The sequence below is a fragment of the Trichosurus vulpecula genome, chromosome 3 (genome assembly GCF_011100635.1).
Source record: "Trichosurus vulpecula isolate mTriVul1 chromosome 3, mTriVul1.pri, whole genome shotgun sequence".
Taxonomy (NCBI): domain Eukaryota; kingdom Metazoa; phylum Chordata; class Mammalia; order Diprotodontia; family Phalangeridae; genus Trichosurus; species Trichosurus vulpecula.
In genome coordinates, this window is record NC_050575.1 from 66,605,583 (window position 1) to 66,628,706 (window position 23,124).

Below are 23,124 nucleotides of genomic sequence, written 5' to 3' on the forward strand. Positions count from 1 at the left end.
GCTGCTAGACATATTGTTGTTACATGGATCCTAACAGGAGTCCTCTGCTGTAGCCATACTAGTCATTCACTGTCTCCCATCTGCCTTTTATGATTCCTCTAAGACTTTGCTGACATTGTTTTAGCCTATTGTGGATGACAGAGGCAGAATCAGGGATTTGCTGGAGCCAGATTGAATGGGCTCATGAGAGCTGATTGTTAAATTTTCAGTGTGATCATTTATACCTTGGAAATACCATTTACTTATTAGCAATCACCTTCAAATTGGGGCTTTATTTATTGTTTTGTTGGATTCTAGGCTTAAGAAAGTTATAGGAGAAAATTTAATAATACAGATTAAACTTCTTTGTCAACTAGAAGACTGATCCCAATATGCAATTCAATAGGAATAATTGTAAAGTTTCACGCCTGGGTTCAAAAATCAACAAGTATAAAATATGAGAGTCATGATTAGACAATAGTTTGAAAACATTTGGAGTTTTGAGTGGATTGTAACTTGCATTGCACTGCTTTGCGAAGTATCAGGCAAAAACAAAAACAACAGTTAATGGGAATTTAGTTTGCATTAATTAATAAAGGCATAGGTTCCAGGAATAAGGATGTATGACGATCTTCTCTACTCTTCCCCATTTCACTTCTTAGACATTAGGTTCAGTTTTAGAAGACATTATTTATGAAAGGTATTGCTAAGGGATAGCTAGGTGATGCAGTGAATAGAGCACTGAACTCAGAATTAAGACCCCAGTTGAGTTCAAATTGAGCCTTAAATACCTACTAGCTTTTTGAACCTGGGCAAGTCCTTCAAATGCTTCCTGCCTTAGTTCCCTCATCTGTGAAATGGGGATAGTAATAGCACATACTTCTCAAGTTTATGAGGATCAAATGATATATTTGTAAAGTACTTAGTACCTGTTACATAGTAGATGTGATATGTTACCTAGTATTATTACCACCAATAGCACCACCACCAGCAGCAGCAGCTCTATTACCACCACCACCATCACCACCACCACTACCATCACCACTATTACTACTACTGTTATTATTAGCTAAAAAAAAAAAATTCAGAGGAAGATGGTCAGGATAGTGAAGGTCCTTTAGTCCATGAAATATGGTGATCATTTGAAAGCCCTGGGGATATTTAGCCTGGAGGAGAGAAGGCTTAGGGGCAGTGTCATAACTATATTCAAAGATTTGAAGTGCTGTCAGGTAGAAAAGGGATATGCCTTGTTCTGTTAAACCCCACTAATTTGAAACACTACAAATTTGAAACCAGTTAACTGAACTAGTAACTAGTTTAATTATCTAGTGTTTAACACTAGTTAACTAGTACCTAATGCCCAGTTAGTTAGTATTTAACATTAATTACTAGTTAACTAGTGTTTAACATTAGTTACTAATTAAATACTACTAGTTAGAAACTAGCAGCATGGGTAGAATTGTAAGGAGCTAGATATAGGATCTACATAGGATCACGACCCTCCTAACAATTAGAGCTTTCTCAAAGAAAAAATGGCTTCCTTTGGAGTTAGCACAGTCCTCCTCCTCAGAGGTCTTTAAGTAGAGAATAGATGATCAGATGTGGGCATGTTGTAGCCATTCCTTTTCAGGTATTGGTTGAAATAAATGGCTTCTGAGGTTCCTCCCTGCCAACTCTGAAATGCTGTGAGTCTATGCTATTGAATGTTCTCTCTCTTCTTCTACAGATGCTAGCTATCATTCAATGTTCTGCTCAAGCCCACCTCCTTCATGAGGCTTTATCAACTATCTTAGCCTAAAGTTCTTTCACCCACCCCTGAACACATAAGACATTTACTTTCTGTATTAGCCATTTTTACCTATCTTATATCAATTTATGGTTTTAAATATCTGAGTCAGTATTGTTCAATAGATAGAGTGCTAGATTTGTAATTGTTTATTGTGACATGAGGGACCTCATTTCACCTCTCTGGGCCTTAGTCTCCTTGTCTTTTAAACGAGTAGGTGGGACCAAATCAACAACCCAACATTTTTTCTGTGGGTATGCCTCAACTCCTCAGCAGGTTGTGAATATCCTTGAATGCATTGGATCTGCCTTCCATTTCTTAATATCCTTCTCTCCCCATGTCTAGCACATGGTGGGTATTCAAGTAATGATTGATTTGATTAAAAAATAAGATTTGAACTCTGTTGTATCCCAAGAAAGATGGAATATTCCTAACATTTATTTGTGAAACAAAATATTGGGTTCTGGTGTGTCATACTAAGAACAAACTAATCACTCATCAAAGGAAATTCATTTCATCAAATTTTCTGATAGCAAATTGTCTGGACTTCTTTGCACCCTGCAGAATGTGCGTCATAATGTAATTATTTATTTATGTGTCCTGGCCTCCTTCCTTACCTGCTCTTCCCCCAAAACTGTCCATGCACTTACATACATGCATGCACACACACACACACAAACATACACACAAACACACACACACACACACACACACGCACGCACACACTTCAACATAAGCTCCCTGAGGGCAGGCATTTAATTGATTTTCATCTTTTATCTCCAACTCCTACCATAGGAGTTGTCACAGCATAGATTCTTAAGAATGTTTGCTGAATTAAATTGAATTGGCTTTCCAGAGGCATGCCAGTGGGTACTTATTCTTATACCCACCTTATTGTAGTGTCGATCATGGCTCATTAAATTTCCCCCAAAAAATCATCAGGAAATTCGATGACATTGGTTTGTCTCAAGATATCTTTATTGGATTTTTTTTATCATTCCCTGAAAACATTCTTACTCAGTAAATTGATAGTGCAGACATGATTACTGTTTTCCAGATACACTGCTAACTTAGGAGAAAAGAATAAGAAGTCACATTTTTAAACAAAAAGCATATAACTGGGGGAAAAAGAGCTACCAATAGCATTGTGGATGGCATAGATTTAGTGTTGTAGGTGCTGAGGAGATAGGTTTTCTGTATGGAGGCTTTTTGTGATCCTTTCCCATTCCTTATTAACATACTCTCTGCCCCACCTCACCTCCAAATCACTTAGTCTATGTTTTGTATGTATTTTGTACTGATTTATGTGTGTCTCTGTGCTGTTTTCCCCCAGACATTAGGGACCCTGGAAGAAAGCAAGTCCCCAAAGAACAGGAACTCTCAGTTTCACCTTTATCCCCAAAGCTTATTACTGAGACTGGCACATAGTAGGGCCTTAATAAAAGCTTCTGAATTGAAACTATGTGTCTTGAGTCTTAGAATCCTGGAATCCCATATTCCATGGAGAATAATGCACGTGGACCTGAAGAACTGAAATCATATTGCCACAGATTTTCTTACTAAAAGCCAAAGGGAATAAGAACTGAGATAATTATATTAAGATTGGCCATTAGCAAGACACTGCTGATTTGGGGGAGAAGAGTCACAATAAAACAGTGACAACAAAAGCCAGATTTACATTGGATCATAGATATGGAGACCTCAGAGGCCAATGAGCCTCATGGTACAGTTGAAGATACTGAGACCCAGGGAAGTTTAGTGACTTGCCTAAGGTCACGCAAGAAATAGGTGTGTTAGAGTTTAGTAAAGGTAGTGAATGCCATAACTTTTTGTTTGGTTTGGTTTTGAGATTGCACATCCCTATCTTCCAAAGGCTAGAAATTCAGAGGCCACTCAGGGGTCTAGTCTTACTATTAATCCATATGGGAGTTTTGACCTGCTCTACTTCTGACCCAGACCGGCTCAGCTCTCCTTAGGCAACCTGGTTCCCACTTTCTCTTACTCCCAGGGACACACCATAATGTAGCAAGATAACACAAATGGCAGATTGGCTTAAAATACTATGCCTCCAACCTCCTGAACTTGCCAGTCTCAGTCTCCCCAAGAGCAGGGATTACAGGGATGTACCAACCGCCATACACACTGGCTGATGTTACAACTTTGATAGTGACAAAGATAGAGGACAATATCTACCAAGAGGCAGAAACACCTCAGTAATATCATCTTGAAGCTTCCATCTCCTGTTGGGAACAGCATGTCCCCAAAGAAAGGATGCTAGGGCTGGGCCAGGCATCTTCCACCGCCTGCCCAATTTCCAACTAAAATGTAGAGAATCTTTCAATGCAAAAAAGAGAAACACTCCCTTCAACTTCAAGCCTCCAATCTCCTGCTGTACCTGTCCTTTGAGGGTAGAGGAGTGTCACCCTCTACTCAATGATAAACACTCTCATACCTGGTCATACCCTTCACATCCAAGTGACTCTAAACTCCTGTAGATCATCATCAAAACCCTGCCCCTCCCTAATTCCTGATTCCTCATTCCCATTCTCTTCAACCCTCCTTACCCCAAAGTTTAATCCTAACTCCACCCAACCCTTCCACTGTGCCACCTGGAATGCCCGTTCCATAGGCAACAAACTTCCTTTCATTTTAAACATTTTCTTCTCCCACTCTTTCCATCTCTTGCTGAAACTTGACTTCTCCCTGATGATTTAGCCTTCCTGCCCACACTTTCTAGTGCTAGCTACATCTTCACTTATTCTCTGTTTGAGGAGCTGGAAAGTTGAAATACTCCTTGCTCCCCATTTCCACATCCAGCTTGTCCCCCTTCCTCCATCATTCAGTAACCTCTCTTTCTTTGAGGTTCATGGTATTCACATCTACCACCCAACCAAAATCCTAGTAGCTGTTGTCTACAGACCCCCCAGATCACTCCTTTTTTTCCTTCAGTGAGTTCAGTACCTTGCTTACTATTTTTCTCTCCTCCCCAACTCCTGCTTTCATACTAGAGGACTTCAACATACGTATGGATTCTCTCTCAAATACTCTAACCACTCAGTTTCTCAATCCACTCATCTCCTATGAGTTACTCCTCCACCCCACTTCAGCCACGTGCAAAGATGGCTGGTCATACCCTTGATCTTGTCATTACCCACAAAAGTACCACTTCTTTGCTTAAGAATTCTGAAATCCTTATCCAACCATAATCAATTAGCTTTCAACTCTCTCTCTGCCTTCACCTACATAACCCTACTCTTTATCATCGATACTATCTCAAATCCTTTGATGAACCCTCTATTCTCTCCCAGGCCATTTCCCCTATACTAGCCATTCTCTTTTCTTCTCTCCATCTAATTCAACTCTACACTGCCCTCCTTTCTTGAATTCCTAGTCCCCTTATCATGTCACCAATTATGTCCAGCCAATCCTCAGCCTAGGATCTCTCCCACCATTTGTCGCTTTCACTCCTACATAAGTGCTGCTGAACAAAGGTAGGGAAAATCACACAGTTGTTCTGAGTGGGTCTACTACAGATTTATGTTTCATAACCTCTACTGGGCCCTCTCTGTTGCTAGGCAATCCTACAATACCTCCCTAATCAACTCACTATCTCACGCTGCAGAGTGGCTCTCCCAAACCTTTTCAATCCCTCCTATAGCCTCCCCTTCCTCTCTACCCCACCCCCAACTCTCTCAGCTGAGAATCTTGCTTCATATTTTACTGGGAAAAATGGGGCTATTAGCTGTGAGCTTCCTCTTCTTTCCTCTTCCTCATCTCCTATCACTCACATGCCTTCCTCCATTTTCTTCTATGTCACCACTGTTTCATGTGATGAAGTAGCTATACTCCTTACCAAGGCTAACCCCTCTACTTGTTCAAGTGATTGCATTCCATTCCATCTCCCATAAAAAGCATTCCCCTCTGTCACACCCACTCTTTCACTTATCTTCAATTTTCTCTCCCTGCTCAGTCATTTGCTACTGTTTATAAACAGGCCCATGTCTTTGCCATCCTGAAAAACCGTCACTTGATCCTTCCATCTCTATATCTCATCCTATATCTCTCGTTCCCTTTGTATTTAAATTCCTTGAAAAGACCCTTCATACCCTATAATAGGTGCTTCTACTTTCTCTCCTTTCATTCTCTTCTTAACTCTTTAACAGTCTGGCTTTGGATCTTATCATTCCACCAATGCTCTCTCCAAAGTTACTAATGATCTCTTAGTTTCCAAATCCAATGGCCTTTTCTCAGTCATTCTTCTTGACTTCTATGCAGTCTTTGACACTGTTGATCATTCCGTCTTGGTAACTCTCTTCTCTCTAGGTTTTCAGGATATCATTCTCTCCTAGTTTTCCTCCTACCTATCTGACTGCTCCTTCTCTGTCTCCTTGCTGGAACCTTCTCTTTCAGATCACACCCTCTAATCATAAGTTGCCTTCAGGGTTCTATCCTGGGTCCTCTTTTCTTCTACCTCTATACTATTTCTGTTAGTCATCTCATCAGCTCCTAGTGATTTAATTTTCATCTCTATGTTGATGACTTTCAAATATAACTTTTCTTCCCTAATCTCTCTGCTGGCTTCCAATCCAGCATCTCCAACTGCCTTTCAGACATCATGAACTGGATATCCAGAAGTTATCATTCAGTCATTCAATTGTCCATGGGGTTTTCTTGGCCAAAATACTGTAGTGGTTTGCCATTTCTTCTCTAGTGGATTAAAGCAAACACAGGTTAAGTGCCCAGGGGCACACTGTCTGAGGTCAGATTTGAACTCAGGTCTTTATCTGACTCCAGGCCCTACACTCTGTCCACTGAGCCACGTGGATGCCTCAGTAGACATCTTAAACTCAATATGTCCAAAACAGAACTCATTCTTTCCCCCAAAATGCTCCCCTACACCTTTCCTATTACTGAAGAGGGCAATACCATGCTCCAAGTCCCTCAGGCTTGCAATCTAGGAATCATCCCAGACTGCTCACAATCTCTCACCGCTGCTCCTCCACCATATCCAAGCTGTTGCCATGACCTTCTGATTTCACCCTTGCAACATGCTCAAAGAATATGAATTTTCAAATAGTGCTTTCCTTTATTACAACGGTGTTCTCTGAGTCCAGAAATCTATAAACCTCAACCTTTACAAGAGTATGGCTTAAGCTTTTCTCTGCCATAACTCCACCCCACCTTATATACCAGCTTCTACTCTGCCCAGTACTATATGTGCTGCTCAGCTCTCACTCCTTGGCCTTCTTTATATACCAATGTGATCCCCTCCCACCCCCTCTGTGAAACTGAAAGTTTCACAAAAGAATGTAGCTATTGGCCTTGGAAAGAAAGATGGCAGGAAAGAGAGAAACCAAGTCACTATTACTTTAAGGAATATAATAATAGTTTTACTGAAATGGTTTGAGAATAGACAGCTGAGTCCAGAGATAAATGCAAATCAGCCATAATCAACAGAAATGTCTTTGGAGTTCATCAACCAATAAACAAGCATATATTAAAAATCTATTTAATGCCCCTTGTACTGAGTCAAATGCTAGAAGATGCTATATACTTATCAATCCAGTAAGGGAGAGAAGTAGTACATGTATGAAAAAAGAGGGCAAAAGAATTGAGTAAAGGTGGCAATATGGTACAGGGGACAGATGCTCTAGAGCCAGAGGACCTAGGTTCGAATACCACTTCTGATGTTTACTACTTGTGCGATCTTGGGCAAATTCCTTGACTTGTTTAAGCCTCAATTTCCTCATCTGTAAAATGGGGATTAGACATGATAGCCTCTGAGGTCCCTTCCAGCTTTAGGTTTCTGAACAAATGATGTGACCATGAGCAAGATATTTTACTTTTCTGGACCTCAGTTCTTCATTTGTGAATTAGGAAGTCAAATTCTTTGCCTTTTTATCTCACATGAGAGTTGTGAGGACCATTTGAAACAATAGAGGCCATATTGGTTTAAATATCTATTTTTAAATAGCCCCATATACAAGTAATTCCAATAAAGTCCTCATCAAATGCCTTATTGTGGTAAGGAGTGGGTCCCAAAAGTCTTAAAGTTGTGCCACAAAAGACAAGCTCTGACTTGTTCTAACACACTGAACACTAACACAGTTCAGTGACACTCACCTCCTAGCTGTTCCTCACACTCAACACTTCAACTCCTGCCTGAGTATTGCCAGTAGCTGTCCATCAGCTAAAGTTCCATCTCCTACAAGACAGCCTTTCCCAGTTCTCTTCCATCTTAGTGACTTCCTTTGAATACTATCTCCAACTTCCTCTATACATATCTTCTTTGTGCATAGCTGTTTATTTGTTGCCTCCCTGCCCTTGGACTGTGATCTCCTGGTTTTTTGCACTGTTTTTCACCTTTCTTTGTATCTCTAGGGCTTAGCATAGTTTGTGACATGTAGCAGACACTTAATAAGTGTTAGGTGACTGACTGAACATAAAAAATATTCACAGTGAAGAAATATGAAATGAATCAGAAAAGAAATGTTGGATCCAGATTGTAGAAGGCTTTAAAGGCCATAGAGAAGAGTTGGAATTTGATCTTAGAGGTAATAAATAGGGGGGCACCCATTAAGGTCAGAGATCTGTGCTTTAACTATATCAGTTTTGTAGCTGTGGGGAAGACAGATTGGAGAAGAAAGAGACCTAAGTCAGGGAGTTCAATTAGGAGGCTATTGTAATAGCCCAAGCAAAAGGTAATGAGGACCTGAACCAGAATGGTGACCATGTGAATGGAAAAAAGGATGTGGTATGGAAGTAGATGGCTAGCACTTGTCAACTAATTGGGTATGTGGTATGAGGGTGAGTGAGGTAAGACTGACTACAAGGTAGTGAGCCTGCATGACTAAAATAATGATGGTGCCTTTGACAGAAATAAGGAAGTTGTGAAGAGGGAAGAAAATGGTGGAGTCAAGAACAACTCTAAGGCTGAAAACCTTTGAGTATAACGGTGGACAGAAGTAAGGAAATTTGAAAAGGGCTTAGTTTGGGAGTAAAGATAAAATATTTTGTTCTGAATATCATAAATTTAAGGTACCTATATGACATAAAGTTTGAAATATTCAATAAGTAGCCTATAGAAATACATGAATTTTTTAACAAAGTTTCTATTGTGTCCCTCTATTCCCACAGCTACAACTGTTTTTCTTTAGGGAAAGTCTAATGGAACAGTTGATATCAGGTATCCTTTCATTAGCTTCTACATTTTGATTGGGTTAATTTTTTCATTAGAAAATACATCAAAAATGCAATGTACGTAAAAGAGATTATCCCTCTCATGCCGAAAAGTTTATTGATAAAAGGTGTTTATCCTTTTGTTTCATGTATATCTTGCAATGACTTTTCATTGCATTCATTCTTTTCAAACATGTTCAGTGAGTGTATGTCATTTTTAGCCATTCATTAGAGAACTAAACATTTTGGTTTTGTGAATCAGCATTAGAAAGCTAAGAATCAGCACAGAAAAAGTGCAAAGAGAGATTTGGGTTCTAGTTTCGTCTCTGCTGCTTATCACTATTGCAATCAGCCCCTTCTCCTCTCTGATGCTCAGTCTCCTCTCTAGAAAAAGAAAAGGTCCCATGAATACTAAGCTCCCTTCAAAGTTGGACTCTCTAGGAATCTACTGTAATGGAAAGTTAAGGGAAGAAAATCTACCTTGACATCCACTTCCCTCCTTGTTACTAAGGTAGATTAAACATACAGTCCACATTCCATGGCTAGAATCCTGCACTGGACACTATTATTGAGTTTATTTGGCACAAGGAAGAAAAGAGAGCTGTTCTTTTCAGGTGCCCTCACTTTCCCACCTGCTTTCTTTTCACTTCTGAGTGACTTTTTTCCATCTTAATGTGTAAGGTCAATGAATGATGTTGCCTTTGTGCTCAACAAGGGAGCCCCACAAAGGAAGTGCAAGAAATGGAACAATGACAGTGAAGGTTTTGTTTGGTGCAAAGCTTTCTGTTGGGTTGCACAGTTAGAACCCTTGGTCTCTGAAGTTGGAGTTTGTATAGAAACGAACAAAGCTAAAAACGTTTCTTTTCCAGCTGCCTTTGTAGCCATAGAGAAAGACTGTGTCTGAGATCCTTATGATTTTTTAATGAAGAAAACCTCTGAGAAGTCTTATCACATCCCCAAAATGATCTACTGAACTTAACTCCTTCTACCCAACTAATTTAAAATATCACCTTCAGGACTTTGTTAGATCCCTAAGCATTTCACTAGCAAAGACCAGGGACAGCATGGTATAGTGGAAAATGTAGTTAGCTATGGAATCAGTGGATGTCAGTTCAAATATGCCTCTGGTACTTCTTACCTAGGAGAAATGGAACAAACTCCAGAGCTTCATTTTCCTCTTCTGTCTAATGATATTGGACTAGATGGTCCCCCTATGCCTTCTAGTTCTGGATCTACAATCCCATGATTCCATGCAAATTTTGAGTGAAAAACAAAACAAAAAACAAAACAATTCACTCAAGAATGGTCTGCCTGGGAAATTCACACTTACATTTCCCTTCTCTATATTCTATGGGGCAGTTAGGTGGCTCAGTGGATAGAGTGCTAGGCTTGTCTTCCTGAGTTCAAATCTAGCCACAGACACTTACTAGCTATGTGACTCTGGGCACTCACTTAACCCTGTTTGGCTCAGTTTCCTCGTCTATAAAATGAACTGGAGAAGGAAATGGCAAACCCCTCCAGTATCTTTGCTAAGAAAACCCCAAATGAGGTCACAAAGAGTTGGAAAAGACTGAAACTACAGCACAACAACAATGATATTCTGTATCTCTCTCTGGGTGCATATATATATATTATATATGTATGTATGTATGTGTGTGTGTGTGAATATATATACCTGCACACACACGCACACATACACACACACAAAAATATACACTATGATTGCACTGATGAATAATATAAGAATAATATAAGAAAGCTATAGCCTTAAGCTTGCCAAGAAAACCCCATGGACACTCTGTCCATGGGGTCATGAAGAGATGGGAATGACTGATAGACTGAACAGCAAAAACAATAACACCATTGCCTTAAGCCAGACCACAGGAATTGGTAGAGTCCAAAGGCAACTGGGATTTTTTAGAATCACCCAAAGGGATAAGAACTCTAAGACAACAGCCAGCAATAGCTCTCCACCAGTTGACTTTTCCTGCAGTTTAATGTCTATATGCCTCCTCTCTCTCTTCTCTTGTTAATTCCAGATGCCTCAGGAACAGTATACTCACAACAGGAACAATATGCAGAGCTCTGAAGGACCACAGGTATACAAAGTAGGGATTTATGGCTGGAGGAAGAGATGCCTCTATTTCTTTGTTCTTCTCCTAATGATTTTAATCCTGGTGAACTTGGCTATGACCATCTGGATTCTCAAGGTCATGAACTTCACAATTGTAAGTAAAATAACCCAAGTTTTCTAAGCTACTTTGTGTGTTTTTCTAGGTGTGTTGAGGGATGAGGGGTGGGGAAGATAGATGATAATATGGAAGACGGGGAGGATTACTGTAAAGTAATGCCCATTGGGTTTATGATTTAAAATATCTGATAACTTGGTACTTAGCTTCAAAGGCATTTCAATTTCAGTTAAAAATGAATCACTTCTTGACCTTTGGGCAAAGAGCAAGAGTAGATTAAACAGGAATCTAATTTTGTCAACTTCCCACTACCAAGGGCTGATTATTTAGTTTATCTATTTTCCAGTTCACAGACTTGTCATCTTCTCTTCCTCCCTTCTGCTACTTCCCTTTCAACCATTTCACTGTTCATTAGCTCTTGTACTAAGTGGGCAGGGGGAAAATATAGGAGAATGACATTCGAGCCATTAAATAGCCCCACTTTTAAGAAGCTAGGAAAAAGGTTTTGTGGGATAAGAAGGTTGAAGCTATTGACTAAAATGAGCCTTTAGGGATTATCTGTGAATTTCAATTGTCCATGCACTCCTGGTATCCCATTCCTGTGGATAATTGAGAGTCCCTTTTTCTTCAAGGAGAGCAATCCTCTCTACTCTTGCATGATTTAGACTGAAATGAGAATAGGATATTCATGTTTCATTTTGCAGGGATTTGCACACACTCTTCCTTGAAGTGTTTCTGGTGATTTGCAACTGCTCAGGCTGAACATTAACTTGCTCAGACTTGAGATATAGGAAAATGTGACAGAAGGATGGGTTAGGGAGAAACAGGTGATGGGTGTTTCTTTTTGGGGTTATATTGTATTATTTCCTCAAGGGAAGGTGTCTACACTGGCAAAACAAGGAGTTCCATATATTGATTAGGTGATAGATGAAGTAAAATCTCTAAAAATGCTCTAAGAATGTGTTCTTATCATTCTCCATCTCGCATAGTAAGTGGGTAGGCAAGAGAAAAATGTCTATTTTTTTTCATGTAAAAAGAAGAATGTCTAGAATAGAAAGGAGTAAGTGTCTTGACAAAGGAACGTAATGTGAGAAACCCCAGTAGGAACATATATTTGCCCCTTTCGGGGTTGTAAAAGTAACATTGCCCATTCTCACTTATGGATAGTTTCATTAGGGCCTCAATGAACTAAGGTTAATGGTACTTTCCAAAGCAACTAAATGGCTCACTTTTTTATTTTTATTATTGCAGTCCAGAAAGGTCTAGTAAGAATCTACTCTATTTTCACAGATTTTCTCTCTGAATAAAAAGCCAGATTCTGTCCTCTTGGGAAGGGTGTATAGGTTAATTTTTTTCAATTATATGGGTTCAAGGTGACAGGTACCAGAATGCTCTGGTGATCAGTATATGTTTAGAAGACCTAGGCTTCATGAAATCTGAAACAGCTGAGGATCTGGAGTTTGTACATTATGGGAAATTTCAATTCTGACTTAGCCAAAGACATTGGCTTGCAAGATTCTGTAATTCAATAATATCCAGTAGATATAATACCAATACGGCTTAGAGCCTACATTTCCTCCAGAAGGTTTAATGGCAGGATACAAATGTATATCAGATGATAATTCATTCTCAGTGTATATGTGTTCAGGGAGCAATAAGGCATTAAAGTAATAATCTATAAGAAATTAGCTATTGCCAGTAGTTAACTAAAGTGAATGCCAAAGTTGAAGGCGCTTACAGCTTTACCAAACCAGTTACTTACTGAGATGAGTATAACACCATTATTAGCCATAATTGGTGCTTTACAATGGCAATAAATTTGAACAAATAGAGCTCAAGTGTTGGAAAATTGGTCTTGTCTTGCTGGTTAACATCTGATTTTTCAATCAATCACAGTGCAAAGCATGTCCCTTTAGAATTATAATTCAAGCGTGTAAATAGTAAATTTCCTTGAACAGGAAGATCTAAAAGTAAGGGTTTATGTACTAACTCTGCAATTTTAGAAGGAATCGGAGAGATGATTGCACAATGGGGTTCAGGTGTGCGCATGTTAGTGTGTGCAGGCATGTGTCTCCTCTCACAAACAGTCACTGATTTAGAGGCAGGGAGTTTCTTTTGTGTAACTGTGATACTTGAAAAGCCAGGATTGTGGAAATGATTGAAGAGTCAAATTACATGATGCCATTGGCAGCACTGTTGAGGATTTAGTAAACTGGATTTCCCCTTTAGTCCAGGAGAATAACACTTATTTCCAAAGATCCCTGCCAAGAGATGCCCTCCCCCAACATTGAAATCCAAACAAATAGCCAAGTTTGTCACAATTGGAAGATAAATGGAGATTTTTTTTTATATACTCTGCTCTTAGGGTAGGTTTAGGCTCCAAATGTGCCTTATTAACAATGGTGTTAGTCCATAATGAAATAGTTAATTATCTGATTCTCCCTGGTTTAAAAGAGCCGATACAAGTACACTCATATGATTTTATAAGATGAAAATTGTACAAACTAATGTACCTTAGTCTCTGACATTTTCTCTTATGAAGTGAATTCATCCCCCCAATTGTGAAGCAGGCAAAACATTGTCCTTAGCACTCCATCTCCTCTCTTCCATCCTCTGATAAACAAAACTGAGTGAAAATGATTTATGTTTATTGTTTTAATACATTACTTCCCAAGCACATGAATTTCACCTCTGATGGTTACTAACTGCATAACCTTGAGCGAGTAGTGGTCCTCATTTTCCTCATCTACAGAATGACGGGTTTGGACTAAGTGACCTCTGAAGTCCCTGCCTTCTCTAATCCAAAAAAGTGACCATTTGAGGGGAGGCAGGGTTTGAATGTGGTAGATGGCCATCAGGGTACTTATTTTGGCGCTCCTCAAATCAAAGCACATCAGTGACTACTCACTCTGAGCATATGTTAGCATAATTTGGCACATGGAATCTTATGGCCTCTACCTTAAATGCTATCTAACATAGGGGAACATTGATTTTGTACAGTATCGATCAAACACCAAGCTCTTATAAAATAACTACTTGTAATTTGGTATGTTGTAGTCTAACCTAAGTGCATGCAAAACCACAGACTGTTAGAGCTAGGAGAGATTTTATGAATCATGTAGCCCAAAGTCTTCATTTCACAGGGGAAGAAACTGAGACCAAAGAGAAGTGATTTACCAAAAATCCTACAGTTAGTGAGCAGGAACCCTGGTGCTTAGCCCAGTGCCTGGAATATAGTAGCCATTTAACAAATGCTTACTGACTTATTGACTTGACTTCTGACTACCAGCCCAGTGTGCTTTCCATTATTCTTGTTAAGATTTCAAATCATTACAAAGATCAAGCATGATTCAAATAAAGAGATATAAAAGGACACATCCAATCCATCCCTTGTGGAGGGGGGAGGTACATAGGTGTTACAACTTGCACATATTTTTGGACTTTTTCAATGTATAAATCAGTTATACTGGTATTTTTTCCTCTTTAAAATAAATATTTTTGTTATAGAGAATGACTCTCTTGAAAGGGGAGAGGTAGAGATACTGAGGATAACCATAATGATGTAAAAGAAAACATCAGTTAAAAACTTATTCTAAAATATTTCGAATCAAACTAGAGTTTGGTTTAGATATATAATGTAATATGATATGATATTATATGACATATAAAATTCATTCTTAACTGCCACCTGACAACTATAGGAAATATGTATTATTCCAATATTTTCTTGTATATATTTCATTTATTCATAATTCTTTGCCTGTTTTCTCCCCCAATAGAGTATGAGTTTTTTGAGTACAGGGAATGTCTTTTGTCTTTTTTTTGTATGCCCATAACTTAGCAGAGTGCCTGGTGCACAGTAAGTGCTTAATAATTGCTTATTGACTGACTTACTGAATATATATGTTTGTATAATATGTATGATATGGCTTGAATTTATGGAGTTATTTTTCTAAATCATGATACATTTTCACTCTGTAAATATGCAATGACAGCTAGAGAAAGACAGTGTACTTTGAAACAAGAGAATTAAAAGAGGAACAGAAGAGCTGATAAAAAACAAGCAAGACCAGAGCCTCAAATATATTTTTTTGTCACTGTGAGTCACTGGAATCCAGCTTGATAGAATTAAATTTACCCTACTTTCTTAAGCATCATGCCAACCCACTAGTTTGACTTTTCATGTCTATTTAAGTATTTTAAGCTTTTCATGACCACATAAGATATTTCTGAATGAAATTAAAATATATTAAAATGAATGAATAGTAACGTGTACTTTTTCACAATTCATAAGAAAATATTAGATTTTTATTCAGAGATTTCAATCATAAATGAAATGAGTGCTTAATGTTGATTATGAAAAGATATTTTTAATACAAACACTCCCTCTTGTGTATAAACTACCTGCTACATTTTAATTACATGAAACAAGGAGGGCACCATTAGGCAGCAGAGAGAGATGAGAATCAGGAGGATTAATCTTCTCTAATAGACAGGATTTCTCAATAATGACTTGAAATGATACTGTTTGCTTTAATTACATTTTTCATTTAAAAATCTCCGTGAATGCAGTGTGACTGAACCATATCTTCTCCCTTGTTATTCATTTATAAAGGATCTCTTTGAGGTATCAGAGATCTTACTCAAAGGAAGAAAAATCGCAAACTTCCACAATCTAGTTCCATACTACTTGCTTAAAACTTGTCTAGTTATTCAGTTTAAATCATTGTCTTTTAAAGTTGTTGTAATGTCATTGTTTCAAGAGGCATAAAAATTATAGCCAAAGGGAAGAAACCCCACAACAAATAATTATATTTCTCAGAGCATCTGAGGAGTGTTTTTTTTATTTTAATTTGCAACTATTTTTTTTAATATGAATATATGTTGTCTCTTTTCAAGGATGCTAATTTTCAAGGGTGTCTTAAAGAAGTTATATAGCCACAGTGTGAATGTTGGAAGGTATTAGTCACCCCTAAAACTGTATAATCTGGAATGACTCTAGGTCTAGGCCTTAGAACTTTCTTACATGCTCACTGTAATATTCCAGGAAGGAGAATCTCTTGATAGAGTTGCCATATACCAAGAGGCTTTCTTAGTCATCCCACATTGAAAATACGGGATGAATGTTTGAAAAAGTCACTCTGGTCCTCTCCAAACTTACACATGAATGCTCACACACTGAATTTTCAGATAACTTGAGCTATCCCACAGTGAAGCAACAGTCCAGAGGTGTCAGAAGTCAGCTTCTCTGCTTTCATTTGGTCATTTTAAGCAGCTATGGGAGAGAGAGTTGAGACAGAACAGTCAATGGAAGAAACTTTGCATTTGATATCCTAGGGCCAATGCTTGAATTCTGGCAACACTCCACAGGCGAGGGTTAGAATTAGGGTTATTATTGAAAGTATCTCTAAACGTGGAGAAATGGATACAGATCCTGTTTTTAATAGTTACCAGCTAGATAAACATGAAGATGTCACTGTGATTCTTTGAGTCTCTGTTTCCTTGTCTACAAAATGGGGAAAATATTGTGTGTAGCAGTTACCCATGAGGGCTGTCATGAGTATCAAAGGGAATGTATAAAAAAGTAATTTACAAGTGCTATATAAATGTCAGATTTGATTAATTAATTTTAACCTGTGTAGCTTTGGGTATCTTTTTATCATTTCTCTGTGCCTTAATTTTCTCATTTGTAAAAACATAGTCAGTAGTCTTTAAGGTCTTTTGCAAATCTTGATCCTACATCCTGAGAAATGTCTAAGTCTTATGATGATACTTACTAGCAAGAGTAAGTAAGAGTCATTTAACATTATGGATGGATCAGTTTTATTCTTTTAGATCATATGGATTAAATTACAAGAATAACATCAAAGATGAGGAGGCTTCAAATCAATTGAGAGCAACATGGTATCTTGGATAGAATGGAAGTCATGAGACCTGGGTTCTATTCCAATTCCTACCACTAAATCACAATGAGACTTTGGTCAAATACCTCTTTGGACCTCAATGTCTATATCTGGACAACAAAGGGGTTAGATTAAAAAAGTTGGGCAAGTTGCACACTGCCTTAGTTGCATTTCTTGTGAATTGAGAAGTTTGGATTATATTGTATCTAAGGTCTATTCTGGTCCTAACATTATTGGTCACTTCTAAATTCTTCCTTGATTCGGTACAAATTATGGAATTTTATTCTTCTCCCAAGGCTTTCTTTAAAGAGCATAGTTTCCTTTGTATATTTTCTTGGACCCCAGAGTTCATGCTACTTCTCTCTAATTATGTTCAATTCAACAAGCATTTATTAAACATTCTACAACTTAGCAACACAAAGCTACTGAATGGATACATGGGGCAGTGGATTGCCAAGCCCTGTGCATAAATAAAGGCAATGTCAATTTCATCAACCAGCATAAACTTATCATACCAATTCGTATGCTCCAAGCACTGGGGACACTAAGATGAAAATAAAACTGTCCCTTGATATCTAGGCACTTACATTCTAGGCAGAGACAACATGAAACTATACAAGCATATACATGATATATAAAAAATGAATACAAGGAAGTTTTGGAAAGGTATACACTAAGAGATAGAGGATTGTAGCACCAATTTGGCTGGCAGCTGCTGTTGAGGTATAAGACCCGACAAGACCAGCAACAAGAGCTGCCAGCACAGGTTCTTTGATCTGCTTTACTAAGGAAAGTAGCATTAAGTGGTTAACAAGCTTAGTTTAATCCAAAACACTAATATCATTCAGTTAGTTCAGGGGAGGAAAGCCAGCAACCTAAACTTCAGAGAAAATACAAATGAATTACAAACATCAACAGACAGACCTTGTCTGATTCAAATCACAATTCATAGTTACCAGGAAAGCATCAACATCTGGCTTCACAAGCCAGGAGGCTCTTAATGACATCTGCCCAGAGTCTCCACATGAACACTCCTCCATGAGTGACAGCCCCAGACAAAATGTTAACTTTCGAGTTTTTATATCCTGTTCAGGGCCCTGAGCACTCAGAGTTTCCTTAGCAAAAGGGTGTGGGCCTGGAGTTTAGCACCTAGTTAGCAAAAGGGTGTGGGCCTGGGGCTTTGCACCTAGTAAGGCTCAATCAAAGACAATTAATTTAGCATTCTAAAACAATGAAAAAGTTCCACCTTAATATTACAAGGATCCAGAAAGACCTCATGTGGAAGAAAGAACTTGAGTAGAGACTTTGTGGAAATCAGGGATTCCACAAATTGGAGATGAAGATGGAGTATATTTCAGGAATGGTTGACTAGCAGTGAAAAGATACAGAGATGGAGTGGCTAATGTGGACCAGAGTGGCTAAACTGCACAATGTGATGAGAGGAGTAGCATGCAAGAAGACTGGAAAGGTAGGAAGAGGCCAACTTATATAGATGTTTAAATGTCAAACAAAGGTGCTTATATTTGGTTCTGATGGCAAAAGGGAGACTCTAGGTTTTGTTGAGCAGGAGGTTACATGATCAGACCTGCATTTTAGGATAGAGGTAGAAGTGGTATGTAGGGGGAGAGGCATTAGAGAGGGTGACACTCACAGGAATCAGGACAGATGTTGAGTCTCCTGTCCTGCCTGATCATCAAGGAAAGGGTTAGCAGATTCTCGGGGCCAGGCCATAGAAAGAAACTACATATTTGAGGGTATGTGCCCTCAACCATTTTAGCTCACCTCTGCACAAGGACTCATTACAAGGTTGAGTAGGTTATCTTTTCCAGAATTAGGGAGCACAGGTCTTTATTCCTTGCTTGGTGGCCAGTGTGGAGTGGAAGGGGCAGCAGAGCGGTCAACCAGTACTTGGTTCTGCCTGACGCTCACCTCTGATTTCTGATTGTGTGGGATGACTAACAGATTCAGTTCATCTGTATAAATTTTAGCTATGTTGTTTGAATGCCAAACGTATATTTGCCAAAAGGACCATTTTATGGAGAACTCACAGAGAGCAAGTGCTCACATGGTTGTCAGAAAAAACAATACGAAGTTTCTCTTAAGAACTTTGGAATTTACTGCATGAGATGAGAGACACTGGCACAGGACCACTCAGCATGGCATGACCTCATCAGAGAAGGTGCTGTGCTCTATGTGCAAAGAAGAATTAAGGTAGCTCAGAATAAATGTGAGATGCACAAATTCAGAAAATCCACCCCAAATGTTCATGTGGACTATTTGTGCCTGACCTGTGGTAGAGCACTCCAAGCTTATATGATCTGATCAGCACCAGTCAGACACACTGTAATTTGACTTTTACATAATGATGTCATTTTGGTCCTCTTCAAGAATGAAGGGCAACAAAAATAAACAACAAAAACTAGCATAGTATATAACTCTTTAGACATGGTCAATGAATCTTGAAAGGGGCAAGGAATGGCATTTAGAAACTAGAAGTTTCAAAAAAGCTGAGAGGGACAGCTAACACGTTGGATGGCACTATCCAGATCCAAAATGATCTTGACAGAATAGGTCATTGAGCTGAATCTAATCAAATAAAAATTAATAGAGATAAAGGTGAAGTCTTATACTCAGGTTAAAATTTTCATAAGTTTGTGCTTGGTAGCTAGACAATTACTTGAAATGATATTGGGACTTTTGAATTAGTAACTATGGGTTACTAATATGTGGTATGGTAGCCAGAAAAGTGAGTGGGATCTTAAATATAATTAAGAGGGAGGAATCATATCTAGAGTGGTGATATTACCTTTGTACTCTTTCCTAGTCAGACTAAACCTGGAACGTTTTGTTCAGTTTTGGCCCCCACACAAGATAGGATATTGATTAGTTGGAGAATGTCCAGAGAATGCATAAAGAAGACTAAAGGTCTTAGGACTCATGTTGTATGAAAATTAGTTGAAATAACCATGGACAGTTAGCCTGGGAAAGAGAAGATTTAGGCAGAAAGAAGATAGGATCATTATCAAGTATTTGACAGACTGTCATGTAGAAGACAGATTCTTAAGCTGGGGGGTCACAGACTCTAGGGAGTCAGTGGAAAGATTTCAAGGGGTCTGTGAGCTTGGATAGGAAAAATAGATATCTTTATTTTCAATATTCTTGGCTTCCTTTAAAGTCCTGTGTATTTTGGTTGATGCATGTTAAAAATATGTTCCTCAGCTGCCAAAGGAATCCATAACTGCCAAAGGAATCCATGATATAAAATAATTTTAAGAAACACCTGGCCCTAGAAGGCAGAATTAGAAGTCATGAGAAGAATTTGTTGAAAGAAAAAAAATATATTTTATTTCAAGAAAAACTTCCCAGCAATTATAATTACTCCCAAGTGGAAAGGATTACCTCAGAAGATGAGGGGTCCTCACTTATCAGGTACCTTCAAGCAAAGGCTGGATACCACTTACTGTTTATAACAGAAAGCATATTCTTGCCCAGGGACAAGTTGGCCTAGATGGTTCTTGCGGTACCTTTCAACTCTGAAATTCTGTGATTCTCTAAAGCAGTGGTACTCAAAGGGTGTGCTAGGATTTTCTGCTAAGTGTGTCACTAAGGATTTTCTGCTAAGTGTGTTCCATAATTCTATGGAGCCTCCATTTGAGATTATGTGTTACCATTGTGTGTCGTGATTCCTTGTTGCAAAGAATCACACTGATTGCTATGAGCAAAAATGTCTAAGAATTGCCTTTTTTGTATAATTTTGAACAAATAACTTAATTTCTTTGTGTTGTGCTATCTCATATAGGAAAATAAAGGACCAATGATATCTGCTTGTTTGACATGTGTATGATAACATTAGTGCCTGTTTGAATTAGGAATCACTACACACATCAGAATAAATTCTCAAATTAGCTGTCCTCTTAAAATTATTATTATTATTATTAATAGACCATTTTCATATTTGAATAACAATTTGTGTAATTTGTGCCATTTGAACCTTTCAACCTGGCAAGGTAGATGCTATAGGGTTTATTATCCTCATTTCACAGATGAAGAAACTGATTGCTAGAGAGTTTAGGTGATTTATCCATAATCGCAGAGCTAATAAACACCAGAGAGACAAGAGTGAGAGATCTGAAGTCACATTGCTCTTGACTCTAAGTCCAGCTGTCTTTTGACTACATTCTGTGCCCTCTCACCTACAAAAAAAGCATTCAGGCCTCGGTAGAAGACTAAGTGTTCTTTACTGTAGAGACAACTATGACTGAAACCTTTGTCAAAATGCTGCTGTTACATTAGGCAGCTTATGTATTAACCAGCTTTGTTGAGTAGGAAATGTGGAGAGAGGTAGCAATGAACAGCAGCTAGGACCCTGGGTGTTATCCAGGCTTTGTCAAAGGAGATTGAACAGCTTTTTCTGTTACACAGAATTGAACTGGCTCTGGGCTAATCATGTCCCTTGACAAATAACCCCTCTATAACAGTAGGAAAGAAGCCAAATGGAATACAGTTAGCCTGTGACTGAAGAATTAGACCTGTCCCCCAATTCCAGCATAATAAGGGATCACAGCCTTTATGACACTGAACCTGCAATCAGGAGAATATGATTCAAGTCCTTGAATGGACATTTGCTAGCTAAGCAGCCTCCTGATTTGCACCTTTCTAAGCCTCAGTTTCCACATTTGTAAAATGGGGATAATAATATTTATATAACCTACCTGATGGGATATTGTCAGGAAAGCACTTCGTGACCTCCAAAGTGCCGTGTACCTGGGAACTACTGTTGTCATTACTATAGAGACAATTTTTAAAAATTGATATTGGATGTGAATTTCATAAACATGCCATGGTCCAACATATGTGTAGAAGGAGCATCACCAGACGTATTTTCTGTTTATGCAGCTGTTGGATTTGGGTGGATTTAAATTGCCCATTAACAGTGTTAGAACAATAATTTGGAGAGTGAAATACACATGACTACCTAACCCTCCTTCCTCCTGAAGCCTTCTAAGTCTTCCTTCTTGAGAATTTCAGTGAACAAAGATTAGTGGTGAACTATGCAATATGAGTGAAACCCAAGGAGATCACCATCTGGTCTTGCATTTGGGTCACTGCCTCCAACCTACCCTTACGCCATTGGTTCAAGAAATCCATTTATGAGGACTGAAGTAAACATTGTCAACACATTGCCATTTGAAAGAACACGTTGAAAACTGTCAGTCTTCAATGGGAGTCTTGACATTGCTGTCTTGTAAGAAATGATGGCCCAGTAAGACGAGGGAAATAGTACTTATTTGACATCACCCACTGCTGTACTATTACTGGAACCCGCCTCTTTGCTCCTTCCATATAGTGACATAATGAGTAAGGAGCAGAGTGTGGTTGTTGAGAAGAAGAGGGAATTTGGCACTTTAAAACAAAGGGGGACAAGTTGAGAGAGGATGCAGACATCAAATGGAGAAAAAAGAAGCTTGGAGAAAAGACATGTCCTGAGTAGAAAGATAGGAGGGAAAAGTAGAAAAATGGGAAAGAAATGAAGAAGAAAGTTATGATCATAGTCCTGGAATCACCACCAATAGAGCCAATATTGCCTCTTTTATTGTTGAATTAGAGCCTTCAAAAGTAAAATACTCCATGCTGTTTATCCAAGTATAAATGCAAAAATTCCCTTGTTCACAGCCTGGCAAATAGGCTTTATTTTTCTAGCACAAAAGCTGATATCTTTGGCTTTTAATACAAGTACAGCAAAATCTTTGCACACTCCAAGGTGTATTCTCTAGAGACTTTGCAAATACTATCTTCAGGAGGCCTTGTGGTCTTTCTTAGCACTTTTGTCATTCTAAAATGACACAAGAAGGGGTTTGGAAATATTACCTTGAAGAAAATGGAGTTATAGAAATAGCATCTGAAATAAGGAGACATAGGGAAAATGTATAGAGAGTAATACTATTCCTCAAATTCTTACAATATACCGATCTTGAAAAGCTCCAGTTAACCCTAAGATATTATGATAAATACATCTCATTCCAAGCTTCTGCTGTACCTCTCACACAGTCTGTTAAGAAGTCATATTGTTTCTTATTCTCTCTGTTTT

At 38.5% G+C, this 23,124-nt stretch overlaps 1 protein-coding gene across 1 annotated transcript in view; it reads left to right on the plus strand.

Annotated features, from left to right (window-relative positions):
• The window catches only part of SGCD (sarcoglycan delta), a 514,895-nt gene that overhangs the window by 47,513 nt on the left and 444,258 nt on the right, over positions 1-23,124 (plus strand). Inside the window, exon 2 of the mRNA XM_036751244.1 lies at positions 10,984-11,172. Within this exon, the coding sequence (XP_036607139.1) occupies positions 10,984-11,172 (189 nt within the window). The remainder of the gene's footprint in view (positions 1-10,983; positions 11,173-23,124) is intronic.